Source organism: Struthio camelus, chromosome 5 (genome assembly GCF_040807025.1).
Source record: "Struthio camelus isolate bStrCam1 chromosome 5, bStrCam1.hap1, whole genome shotgun sequence".
NCBI classification, from domain to species: Eukaryota; Metazoa; Chordata; class Aves; order Struthioniformes; family Struthionidae; genus Struthio; species Struthio camelus.
In genome coordinates, this window is record NC_090946.1 from 59846715 (window position 1) to 59860260 (window position 13546).

The 13546-nt window shown below is 40.5% G+C and overlaps 1 protein-coding gene across 4 annotated transcripts in view; it reads left to right on the forward strand.

Moving 5' to 3' along the window:
• Positions 1-13546, forward strand: part of NRXN3 (neurexin 3) — a 1027384-nt gene that overhangs the window by 342597 nt on the left and 671241 nt on the right. For all 4 annotated transcript variants that reach the window (XM_068946691.1, XM_068946692.1, XM_068946693.1 and 1 more), the window contains one exon: positions 10742-10945. In XM_068946691.1, the coding sequence (XP_068802792.1) occupies positions 10742-10945 (204 nt within the window). The remainder of the gene's footprint in view (positions 1-10741; positions 10946-13546) is intronic.

Consider the following 13546-nt stretch of genomic DNA (forward strand, 5'->3'; position numbering starts at 1 on the left):
TTAGAAGGGGTACATTGCAGTTTTTGTTGCAGATGCTCAGAAATTGTAAGAGAGTTGCGGCCTCCCACCTACAATGGTGGAAGGTTCACAGTTTTAACTAGGTCCTTGAGATTTCAACCACTCTGAGTTGAAAACTCTCAGGAACATCTTACAGGATGTTTGTGTTATCTAACCTAATTTTAGTATTGAACTAGAGAAGCAAGGTGTTTATTTTGGATTGTTCTGTTCTTAAAAAAATTCAGAATTACTTCTATTCAAAACCAAAATTATTTCAATTTCCTAATTTTATGAATTAAGCTATTTTTTTCTCTGTTATTTCTTTTTTCTTTTTTTTTTTCTTTCTACAGTACTTTACAGTACTTACACTGAACACTGCACCTTTGTATAGATGTGTTGTTTGGGACCATTAGTTTGGCTTTTCGCCTAGACTTTTGCAAGTATTCTTTTATGTGGATACATAGACAGTAATTTTTCTTGCAGTGATTTCATGTTTGTGCTTGTGTTTGTAAAAACAGCATGAGAAAAAAGAGATAGGAAATATGCAAGATACTGTAACAACGGAGGGGACAAAAGTATTGAAAAGCGAAGAGTGAATAGGGTATTTATTCTGTTCTGACTTTCTAAACAGATAAACAGGTGTAGTTTGCACTTCAAATGTTCTTCAGGAATTTCTTTTTCTATATGACCCAACCATAATTTTCAGGCTATTTTCAAACTTAAATGTATGTTGAAAGTAGTGAAATATTTTAAATAATGTGATGTAATACATTTTGAAACGTTTTGAGAGGATATATTTCATGAAAAATATTCTTCCAAATGGTCTATGTAAACATCTACTAGCAATTTTTGTCTATAGCATTGGCCTTATAAATGAAAATTATTATTACTGACCCACCAGTATTCTTGCATTCCTGAAAATGTGATGAATGCCTTGAAGGTAGCTTTGTTATCTCTCTCGTTTGCTGCTCATTTGGAAATATTTTGTTCACATTATACTGATAAGGGTGTCTCATGTAATTATTCTACTTTTAGTGCTCATTTGGTCTTATCTGGCATACGCTATTCAGATTTTGGGAGTTGAATTTGAGAAAGTAGTATACAAATCAAAGAGAAGCCAAAGGAGAGCAACAGAAGAGCCAAGAGTTTTAGAAAATAAAAGCTAGAATAAGTTCAAAGAATAGGGTTTACTTAATCTAGAACAGAGTAAGGGAGTTGGGATAATGGTATGCAGAACTTCAGTATATAAAGGTGTTTTTGTAAAGAAGATATGTGTATCCACTGGCAGTACGAAAGGAAGCCATCATCTTAATTTGAAGTAAAGAAAAATTTAGACTGATTTTAGGAAAATACTTTGAACTGTGAGGTAGTGAAGGACCAGCAAAGGCTGTATAGAGAGTTTATGAGTGCTTCCTCTCTGGAATGTTTTAAGAACAGGTTGTTTATCGCCAACTGGAAATGGTCAGGAGTTGTGGTTGGCAAACTTTTTTAACCAGTAGACTACTGTCAAATTTCAGAATGTCTTATAGACTACTGCTCAGCCCCTCTCATCAATTTTTAGACAGAAAAATAAAGAAGCAGTATGGCTCCATGGACACACTGGAACAAGTTCACCAATCTGATAGCCTTCTATGATGGAATGACTGGCTGGGTAGGTGAGGGCAGAGCAGTGGATGTTGTCTCCCTGGACTTCAGCAAGGCTTTGGACACTGTCTCCCGTCAAATCCTCGTAGGTAAGCTCAGGAAGTGTGGGTTAGATGAGTGGACGGTGAGGTGGATTGAGAACTGGCTAGATGGCACGGTTCAGAGGGCCGGTTCAGAGGGTTGTGGTCAGTGGTGCAGAGTCAAGTTGGAGGACTGTAGCTAGTGGTGTCCTCCAGGGGTCAGTCCTGGGTCCAGTCTTGTTCAATGTATTCATCAGTGACCTGGAGGAAGGGACAGAGTGCACCCTCCGCAAGTTTGCTGATGATACTAAACTGGGGGGAGAGGCTAACACACCAGAAGACTGTGCTGCCATTCAGAGGGACCTGGACAGGCTGGAGAGGTGGGCGGAGAGGAACCTCCTGAAGTTCAACAAAGGCAAGTGCAAGGTCCTGCACCTAGGCAGGAATAATCCCATGCACCAGTACAGGCTGGGGGTTGACCTGCTGGAAAGTAGCTCTGCCGAGAAGGACCTGGGAGTGCTGGTGGACAACAAGTTAAACACGAGCCAGCAGTGTGCCCTTGTGGCCAAGAAGGCCAGTGGTCTCCTGGGGTGCATGAGGCAGAGTGTTGCCAGCAGGTGGAGGGAGGTGATCCTGCCCCTCTCCTCAGCCCTGGGGAGGCCTCCCCTGGAGTCCTGTGTCCAGTTCTGGGCTCCCCTGTCCAAGAGAGACATGGCACTCCTGCAGAGAGTCCAGCGGAGGGCTACAAAGATGGTGAGGGGACTGGAGCACCTCTCCTCTGAAGAAAGACTGCAAGAGCTGGGCCTGTTCAGCCTGGAGAAGAGAAGATTGAGAGAGGATCTCATCAACGTGTACAAGTATCTGAAGGGGGAGTGTCAAGAGGATGAGGCCAGCCTCTTCTCCGTGGTGCCCAGTGACAGGACGAGAGGCAACGGGCACAAACTGAACCACTGGAAGTTCCATCTGAACATGAGGAAAAACTTCTTCCCTGTGAGGGTGACTGAGCATTGGAAGAGGTTGCCCAGAGAGGTAGTGGAGTCTCCTTCGCTGGAGATATTCAAAAGCCGTCTGGATGTGATCCTGGGCAATCTGCTCTAGAGGTCCCTGCTTGAGCAGGGAGGTTGGACTAGATGATCTCCAGAGGTCCCTTCCAAACTTAACCGTTCTGTAATTTTACAAAGCTTTGCTGACGACCAGTGGTCCACAGCCTGTAGTTTGGGAGCCACTGATTGTGATATATTTCATCGTAGCTTAGTGCAAGGAGTGGAATAGATTATTAGTCGAGGTTCCTTGCATTTCTGTGGTTGTATGTGTCTTAAGATTTTAGTAACTGCTTTATCTTATCTTCATGAGTTGATGTCAGTGCTTAACAAATAATGATAATGCTATTGACATCTTGGCAGGCTGAAATCCTTAAAGCAGAATAGCTTTGTTCTTAGTGATACAATAATCCTAACAGTTTCCAATAAGTGATAGTATTTGCACTGCATTTTGCTGGACTAATAAAACCCCACCTTATTTCTGATATTATGGACCCACCTTAGGTAGAAATTTAAATATTGTTTTGTGTTCTCCATTATTGTCCTTCTAAGTGCTAGTGAATTACATTTACATCCCTTCTAGTTTATCTTTCCTATTTTTCAGGTTAAATAGGATCAGGACCAATGGCACTCGGATGTGAGACATCCAAGGAAAATCCAATTTGCTGCAAAATGTGTTGTAGTGCATTTAGTAAACATTGCCTTTTCTTCTGAGTCAGTGGAGGAACAGTGCCAGAACATGGTACCACTGACTTCACAGGTCTTAAGCACTTGTCAACATTTCAAGTTCCTCTTGCATTTTTCACAAAAATAGGCGCATGAACTCCTGAGTATAGTCAGATTTCAGTCTGAATAATTACATTCTGGGACCCAACATTTCCATTATTTACGGACAAGCAAAATTCTTAATTTTCTTTCATAAAATATTGTATACCAGAGTCATGCATGTTTAACAAGCTCCTGCATTCAGTTGTTGAGGAAGTGAACATCAGAGCTACGGCATCAAACCTAGCTTTTTGTTTGTGCTGCTGATTGTTTTGGATAATGGCAGTTTGTTATGTTTCTAGCTGAATAGGAAGTTCTTCTTCCATAATATGTTCACAGTTGTCAGATACTACTTTCAAAGTTTTTAGCAATGTTAAACTAAATCAAATTTGGTCCTGTTCTGTTAACTGAAAATGAAAAGGACTTTGTTAGGCAACACATGTGAATCTCTGTCAAAAAAACTTTATTAATATTAATGAAATATTTCTTAAATTTTGAAAAGATTCGCCCTGTAACATGGCAGCTGCAAGTATAAAATCAGCAAAAGAACTCAGAGTTTTGCAATGGGCTTTTCTTCTTATGCATTGTCCACTATTAAGTGGTGTTTGGGAAGTGAGGTTAGGTCCCCAGAGATACCTTTGTATATCACTGTATTCCCTGTGGACATCCAGGGACACCTCTGGAAGTCTTTATTTTCACCTGCTAATACAAATGGGTCCTTCTGCCCCTGTATATGGCAGTGCAGCCGTCCAGTGAGCCTGCTCAGGCACACCTGGCTTTATACACCAGTACAAAGAGGCTCTGTCTGAGTATTATACTACATTTACAAGCAGGGATGAATGGCAAATAAGTCCGGTCTTGAAGGCAGCTTAAGCACAGCTCTTAGTAAGCCAAGTAGATATAACCATTTTTTCCTAGCAGTCTTGATTCTGCGCTCCTAACTGAAGGCCTTAAAAATCACGTGATGCAAACTTTGATGATGCTCAGTTCAAATTACACCAGGGAAAAATAAGTTCCCCACCTGATTCAAGTATGTTAAACTCTTCCTTCAATTTAAGAGCTTGACTGACTTCTCTTGCTGAAACTCATCTGTACGGAACCCCTTGGCACAGGAATGAGACTTTCCTTTTTTTTAAATGCCTTTAGCAAGCTGTGGTTTTCACTGTGCATTTTTTAAAGTATAATCTTGGTTTTCAAAGAATCAAGACTTTATTTGTGGCTGGTGTGTCTGCCAAATGATATATTAAAAGAAAAGCTGGTATGTTTCCATGTGAATGAAAAGGTGTGTGATGTATAATACCTACAGGAAAGTTTTGTCTGCTTTGTGGATACCAAGCTCTGGCACTTTTTTCTTGAGGCCAGTGTCTTGAAGGATGTCTTGATTTTTTGCAAGAAGGTGAAAATGTTTGGTCTATATTACCCAGAGTTTTGAACCAGCATGTCTGTTCTTTTCTATGCTGGCTCCTTGCTAGATGCCTTGTGCATCTCCAGTTAATCAGTTGGAGATGCACTTTTCTCTGGAAGCCCTGCTGAGTGCGTGTGATAGCTGACTCTCAGGAACGTAACTGAATGTGCACATGGTATAACTGTATGGCAAGTGTGACTGTGCAGTAAAGCTGATGTCTCCTGAATTACCATCACTGGTGACTTTAGCTAAACTTTTCCTGATGGGAGGAAATTTTTTGTCTTTCTTCCGCTGTCATCTTTTGGGAAACTTCAAGAAGGAAGAAAGCTATATTATAGTCTAGGAGGCAGAGGAAAGACAAAAAAAAAAAAAAAAAAAAACCCAAGAGACTACAGAAAGAAGCAAAAAGGGAGAAGAAAAGAATAAGGAAAAGAATAGAGATGAATACAAGCAGAAGGTTAGAAAGCAGCAGAAGGAGCATAAAGAGGCCTTGAATATTTTTCTATATCTGTATTCTAAGAATATGCCCATTGCCATCTCCCCAGGAGGTTTATGCAGAGCCTTGTGGGGAAGCAGTAGGGAATGGCTCCTTTTGGATGCTAAGTGTAAGTGTAAAATTAAAGCTGACAGGGTTTCAGAGCACAAGACTGGGAAGCTAATCACTCCTAATAACATATTGATTTTCACAGATCTCTGGCATTATGTAAGGGCAGTTTTGAATCAGCACCTGGTTTCTTCCTCTTCCTGTCATCAAGCTACCGGCAACGAAGCTTCTGGCTTTGGGGTCACCAATAAATGCAGCTCTGGATCTTTTTGTCTGTACAACTCTGTATGGTGGTCTGAAACATGGGTGAAGCCTTATACACTATTCATTGCTCCTATGCACGTCTCTGTGGGACATCCAAATATCATGGCTACCCTAGTAGTATAAGGAATGTGCATGTGTTTTTAACCCAGATAACTGTGCTTCTGCTTGTATTTATGGTGCTGGTCAAAAATACCACAGTCCTATTGCTGTGGCTGGTCGAGGACAATCGAATGAATGCCTGTATTCTGGTGGATATTGCCAGTGCAAGTGTGTCACTGAGACCTTAGAAGACTGAGGTCACCTAGGTTGCTAGCACCAGGTTGCGTTCAACGCTGAGCAGATTTTTTTTATGTATCACCTAGCTGTAACATGCCTTCCTCTAGTTTTGGGAACTGGTTGTCAGGACAAGGAAATAGGTTTCATTTCTGTGACTGCCACTAGGGGTATTTTCTTATGTGGAGAGAATGTTCTGCCTACAACGAGGTTGTGCTGAAAGTGCTCCCAGATACTCCAGATGGTGAAGAACTGTAGAGTGGGCGTGAAATTCTGTATTTTTAAAAGATGTCAAGTGCATGCATAGTCGGAACTGGGCCAGGCTCAGGTCAGCATAGGGCACAGAAAAAAAACAGAAACTCGCCTTCTGTTACAACTGTGTGGAGACTATTTCAACACTAATCTCCTTAATTGTAGCAAGGATTCGTTGTTCTCTTTTGTTAGCAGGCTGGCTAGAGAAAGGGCAGGAAGCAAGACTGAAGTAAGGTTTAGAAGTACTATTGGATGTCAGCTGAAGCACTGCCTTGATTATCGGATTAATTCTGATTTTCACCTCCAACTGGATGTTTGCTCCCAGTTTAGTCTGTCTGGTTTGTCTCTGTTGACTAATTGTATGTTTAAATGGCTATTGATTTGGTGATTGGAACTTCATTGAAAACCCTCAGACCAGGATGGTGTGGGTAGAGCTTAGAGAAGGCTTCGCTGTGCACAAACTCATCACTGATTTGCTTCAGCCATTACTAAGAAGGAGAAATGAGGGGTTTGAGAGGTGGGAAACAGGGAGCTTACTCTGTATGATATCTTTTTACCTCTGATCTTGCCTTTGCCCCTTGGAGCTTCTTCCACTCCGTCTCACTGTGTAACTCATTCCAAAGATGAGCCACATTTATATACCTGAATCTGGGATTGAATTAGCAATTTTTTTACTGACTTTTTAGAATCAGATTTTTATTCAGCAACCCTATTCAAACAAAATCAATTTCTAGATTTCTGTTCCATCTTCAGCAGTTCTGGGTGTTCTTCAAGTCCCTCTCATGTAAATTTAATCATAATGTTTGAGATTTCTTGTCTAAGGAGGGTTATTCTGTGGCAATGGAATCAGTGGAGCTGAAGGACAAAAATGGGCTTTTTTAAGAGGGAAGAAACTCATTATTATCTCTTTTTCAGTTTGTTGTTTTCCAGTGTCTGCAAAAAAACTCTGGTTTCCAAAATATCTAATGCACGAGAGGGAAGCAATAGAGCTTGTATCAGCTACTTCCACTTGCAGTTCTGATATCCTCCAACCCCCTCCTCACAGCGAGGGCAAACAACTGTTTCATGCAAGGCACATCTGAGCTGAAGGCGTCAAAAGAGCCATTTCATGCTTGCCTGCACTTTCTAATACAATCTGCAGAGAGAGAAAGGAGAGAGAGCAAGGAGGTTTGTGCGTACATGCTCATTGCCTTTGAGTGTATGTATTATATACAGTACATTTGGTTCCAGCTTGCAGTTGTGGATGGCAAGTAAGGGGTTGCAGGTGTGAGAGGAGAGGGAATTGCACTTTGGAAAGAAGAAACTGTTCCCCACCTTGAAAAAGGAATTTTCTTTCCTTTTTTGTTTCTTGGCCAAGAGTAGATGCGAGTCCCCAGGGCATCACTGACAGATGGCACCCAGAAGGTGTATATATATGGCTGAGTGAGTATTGTGTAGAGAGCTTTGTGTCTGCAGACCATGCCAGTGTGTAGGCTGTGCAGCTAAGGAAACTGATGTGCATGGATGCTACTCATAGCCATCTTATTTTAATGCTGCTCTTAGAAAGAGCTTTTATTTGCAATAGGTTTGTATGTCCCATGACCAGAGCGGTGCTGCCTGCCAGCTAGTAGTGCGGTAAGTTGCTGAGTCAGCACCCCCACAGGGAACCCCATCGAATATTTTGTAACCAAAACACATCTGCTCTGTCACTGTATCAGTTCTCTACTTACATCTTACATATTACATCTTACATCTTACATACATCTTACTCCTTACATATTCATTACCACACTACGTGTCTATTAGAAGCCATTGTGGAACCAGCCATGGGTCCTTTCTAGCATGAGAATGAGTTTGTTTCTCAGTTTCCCATCCAACTTCCCTTATCTAGCATGCATGCCTCTACTGATTTCTATATCCATATACCCTTTTATTCTAACACTTTCCTCCGAGGCATACTTGTCCAAGCACTTACTTGTCCATGAGTCTCATGTCCTGTAAAAAATCATAACAGTGACTTGTTTGATAGGGCTAAAAGAAATGCAGTAAATGAAAATGTTTGAAAAATATATTGGGAATTTTTTTCCTAGAGAAACCTAGAAAACATTAATGCATGAGATTTTTAATTCACTGCTAAAAAACACAACTTAAAACCAGAATAAAAGTGAGCATAGTACTTGGAAAGCACAGTACATCACACGGAACCCTTGGAGAGTCTGGCTGCCCAGGTAGTGCAGCTTCCCTTTCCAAAACATACTTGGCCCCTTGCCTTTAGGCGTTGAGAGGATGATAAGGATTGGTTCTGTCTGATGTCAGCATGCGTGGCTCTGCTGCAAAATAGGGGAAAATGGGTTGAAGCGCATCAGGAGAACACACAGATTCCAAATACATTTTGTTGCAGATGGTTAAATTAGATGGAGTGTTAGCTTTCCTGGAGGGCGAGGTGTCCAGTGAGAATCCTAACCATTGGAGAAAACTAGCTAAACTGCATGAGGCGCTCGTATGAGTGAATTACAGAGCAGAGCTTCCATGTGTCCAAGGAGCTAAACTGGTCACTTTTTACCTCTGGAATTCTCAACACAGTTCTGTGATAAAAGTCTTACATGGAGCAGTCTGTACATTTCTGCCTTCCATAGGAGTTGGCTATAGGCAGAAGGGACTCTCTGACTCATACATTAATACATATATGTAGATTTGTAAATTGTGCTGATAAAAATGCTTTAGAGCATATTCATGGACTGAAACAATGATTGCCATGCGGTAGTGTTTGCTACAGTTCTATCACAAAGCTTTAATTTTACCCCTTTAGAGAAGAATATCAGCTTCTTCAGGCAAAAGCTTGAAAAGATAGAGAATGTTAAGTAGTTTATTTTATAGCATCTTGCCTCAATTGAAATCTCTGTTTCCTTTGACATCCTCAGAAAAGGCGGAAGAATATAATTTCTTTCCTTGTTATTTTTGTCCTTTTCCAACCTCCTGGCTTTCTGTGTGCCCCCATCTCCTGCTTTTTCCTGTGTTTCAAATGAAACTTAAACTTGACACAGATTTTGGTTTGTTTCTTTATTTGCCTTGCAATGCCATCAGTTGTGTCAGCAGAGCTGCGGAAACATTAGTTACTGGGGAGCGGAATCACAAAACCAGCACAAATCTGATATCAAAAAGACCCATTAAGGAAACCTCCTTCATACTCGTACATGTTTGTCCTTTTCAGTGTTCCTTTCATTCCAGCAAAGCTCTGATATAAGGTCAAAGGATCAAAACTGGAGTAGATCTATTGGTTCAACATTAACTAATGTTTTTTATGGCCTTTTTCTAAGGATTTGTGTAGCCTACCTTTCACTGTCCCTGAGTAATGTATACCCCTGGAAGCTGTTCTGCAGTCTTTCTTACCCATGCTTTGGAAACATTTTTGCCTTTCCTGCTTTAGATTTTCTTTTTTCATTTTCACTCTACTACTTGTAGTTATGGTTCTCTACTACTTCTAGTTAGGATTCTCTGGATTTTCTAAAAAATTTGTCTCCTTTATATTATTTTTGTAGGTCCTAAATTCATAGTAATTCACATATAATAGCTAAGACCAATGAACTTGCTACATGAAATTCAAACACCAGAACCAATGGAACAAGTATAAGGTTTAATTCTCTTTTGTTTGTTTTGTATGTCTGTTGTCCCATCACTGGTCCTTTTTAGGCCGTAAACTCCTTTCTGGATGTTAGTCTGGTAGACTTTCTCTGACTGGAGAATCTCAGCTTTCTGTTGACTGCGTTGATCCTATTGCACTTAATTGTTACATTGTCTGGGTAATAGAGTTCTCCAAAGGTAAAAAGATATTGTTCGTTATTCCTAACAGCTTGTGCTAGCACATAAATGGTTGGGAATTGCTACCTGTGTTGTAGTTTTCCACAGGTAGCCCCCTTCTAACTGAGGATAGCATGGAAAGTAGGATGAAAACTATCGTACGAGGTTTGGCTCTAAGAGAGATTGCTGTATTGGACAGTGGTGGCACAGTCTATGATTGCTTCTAGTTGTTATTCTTTTTTTAAGTACCAGCAATATGATGAAATTCTTCACTAAATAAGCAACAACTCTTAGAGTACCAGAAATAGGAACTCCGAGGCTGCAAAGGCAAGACTGAATGCTGTAGTGAAATGTTGTAGACTTTATTTAAACTAGTCATTCCAGGTAGGGAAGGCTGGACTAGTGGAGGAGATCCTATTATATGGAAGATGAAAAAAATGGAGGCTATGCCAGCTTATTAGCACCAGTGTTAACACGTTTGTTTGTGGGAATTCTGACTCCGCATATACTGCTGCCTCTGCTTGTGGTGTTGTGCCATATATTTCTTTTTCGTGCTCATACTTGTCATGTAGAGTTGCGGGATGAAGTTAAACAGTTGCTGTGTTTTACCCCTGAAGTACGTACCTCTTTCTGTGGTGAGTTATATGGCTACAGTAAAAATAGTGCTCTATAATAGATGTCAGGGTTATTCAAGAGTGTAGATCACACAGAGGAGTAATTTTTTCTTCATTTTTTGCAATTGTTTACTGATTTGTTGCAGAGGCCTCCATCTTGAGTTACGATGGCAGCATGTACATGAAGATCATCATGCCTATGGTCATGCATACAGAAGCAGAAGACGTATCCTTCCGTTTCATGTCCCAGCGCGCCTATGGGCTGTTGATGGCAACCACCTCAAGAGATTCTGCTGACACTCTGCGCCTGGAGCTGGATGGAGGCCGTGTCAAACTTATGGTTAATTTAGGTATCGTATAAAGAACTCCTGCTGCCCCTTCACTCTTAGTTTGGGCTTGTGATGAGTGGTTTTTTAATATTTTTTGTTTAATTTCTGTTGGTTTGATTGGATCGGATTGATTTCTAAAATAGCCGCTGAGACCTTCATAATGATATTCTCTTGTGGAGAGAAATTCTCTCCTGCATCACTGCATGGAGATTTGCTGTCAGTTCTTTGTTTTGGACAGTGTTGGGTTTCAAGTCTTTAAGTTTTTAAGTTTCCTTTCTTGGTCTGGGACTGGTGAGCTCTGTGTGAGACATGCTGCCTGGTCCATCTTTTGATCAGTTACATTCCTCATTCATCTGACCTCTTCAGCATCACTCAAAACAGTCGAAACCAAATGTGGGAGGGAAGCCAAACAGATATGGTGGCAAGTAGAAGTGCTGTGAATCCCAAGCCCTTTAAAGAATTTGGCAGCATTTGATAGAACTTGATCTAAAATATGCAAGTAGCTTTATTATATGTTTCAGCCTTTAGGGCTTTTTATATCTAGTGAAAACATCTGAGTTTTTTGATTGTGTCTTTGTTAAAACAAAGGCATCAATAATAAAAGTGCATCACCCCGTTCCGAAAGGTCATGTTCTGTCTCCTTAGAGTTATACTTGTCCGGAAAAAAAAAATTAGAAAAGAGCACAAAAATAACAACAATGAAAACATTTTTCAGAATGAACATGTTTGATGAGCCTGTATCCATTTTTTTGCCATTTTCTAGGCATTGTACTAAATACCAAATAACCTTTTTAAAAAGAATATAAATACAGGAAGTGAAGCTTTCTCTCACTTACACTGATGCACCTTGTCGATTCATGTGAATCCAGCAATGTAATTAAGAAGAGATTTTGAGTCAAAGGGGCAGAACTATCATGATAATGGAGAATGTTAAACGTCTTCTGAGGTACTTGATATGAAGATGTGTGCATGGTCTGTGAAAGCTTGTGTCAGCTTTCAGAATTCCAAGCCCCACAGGAATAAGCTTTCACATTTTTTGAACTACAAGGTCAGCATCTTCAAAGCCTTGCCACTGTGGTATCAGGAGCAAACTATGTAGCAGCTTTGTTTGTAGAGGACAGCAAAGTATTATGCACCCAAATCTGTAGTAATATTCCCTGTTTTTCAATTCCTGTCCCAGCTAGATACAGTCAGTACATCAAGGTCTTGCTGTACCACAGATGAAAGAGCTTGAGTGGTGGTTTTAAGGTTCCTCATCCTCACCTGCACTTAGGTGGAGCTCAGCAAGGAAAAAAGGTCAATATGTTGTCCAGCAGTGAAACTTAACCTCTGAAACTAACCTGTTTTTAAAAATTGCTTCTAGTCTCCTTTTGGCTTGAAAAGTGCAAGTCAGCTCTAACATCGACTTTTGGGATGAGAGTGAAAAGAAGATGCATTAAAACAAGACCATGTCTCTTAAAAATAGGGTCTACATCCCAAAGGGATCTGGAAACCCTTGTTTTTATTTAAAAAACGAAAAAAAGTGTAGTGTTACATATCTCCTGTTTGGACTATGTATGCTTTGCTTAGCTGGACTGGAGAAGCGTAAAGCACCATTGAGTGTCTAGGTAGCATAGGAACAGATGCTGTGCTATCCAGACTGGCTTAGAGGCCAGAGGGATTAGATCAACTTTAGCAACCACAGTAACTCTTCAAATAAACAAAACCGGAAGGGTGATGATACCCTTCTCTGCCTATGTCAACTTTAAGAGAAGGAAAATTTAAAAGATTTGCAGAGTTTGTTTGGAGGACAGTTCAAAAAAATTGCTGTTCAGCATTCTTACATGTGCAAAGAGAATCTTTCAAAAAACCCCAGTGTGTATATATGTGTCTGCTTTTTCTTCTGATCTAATACAATTGGTGCTAATAATCTGGCACAATGAGAATTTATTTATTTTTCAGCGTTGTCTTTCATGGCAATTATTTCTAGCCCTTTTCTTCTCAGAGGATATACTTCATCACTGGAAAACTGTAGTGGCATGTTTCTGTACAGGAAGTGATGAGGCAACTAAGTATTCTGCTTAGCTCTGCTCCTGCTACCTCTTTGTAACCCATAGCCAGTCATTTTACCTTATATGCCTTAGTTTCTTTCTTTGTTAAAGGAGCTGATAACTTTGCAACCTGTCGAGAGTGTGATAGGGTTTCAGAAAGTGCTGTGTGTGGTCTGTTAGGCCATCACCTAGCCCAGGTGTGTAATGTTTGACTCTTACTAGCTAGCATCTAAAAGACGTGGCTAAAAACTTCACATGTGGTCTACACACATTTGAAAAGGGAAATCTGTGGTTGACGATTTAATACAAGGGTGAAATCTGTGAAGCAAACCCTGTGTTGACTGAAGGCTATTTTTATGTAAGTTCAGGGACTGAAGCAGGGAGGGTGTGTGCTGTGAAGTTCCTACATTTCCCATCTTTTTCCCTGGAGACTTTTGAAAATCTTGTGAGGTTGAATCTTCCCCCAAAAGTGACTAGAGGCTGCATCAGTGGAAACCTGTCACAACTCTTTTTTAATGCCTAGCTCCACAGACGTGCAGTTTAAATGTTTGAACCTGAATCAAGCTTCACCTCTCCTTTCTTCAGATTTATA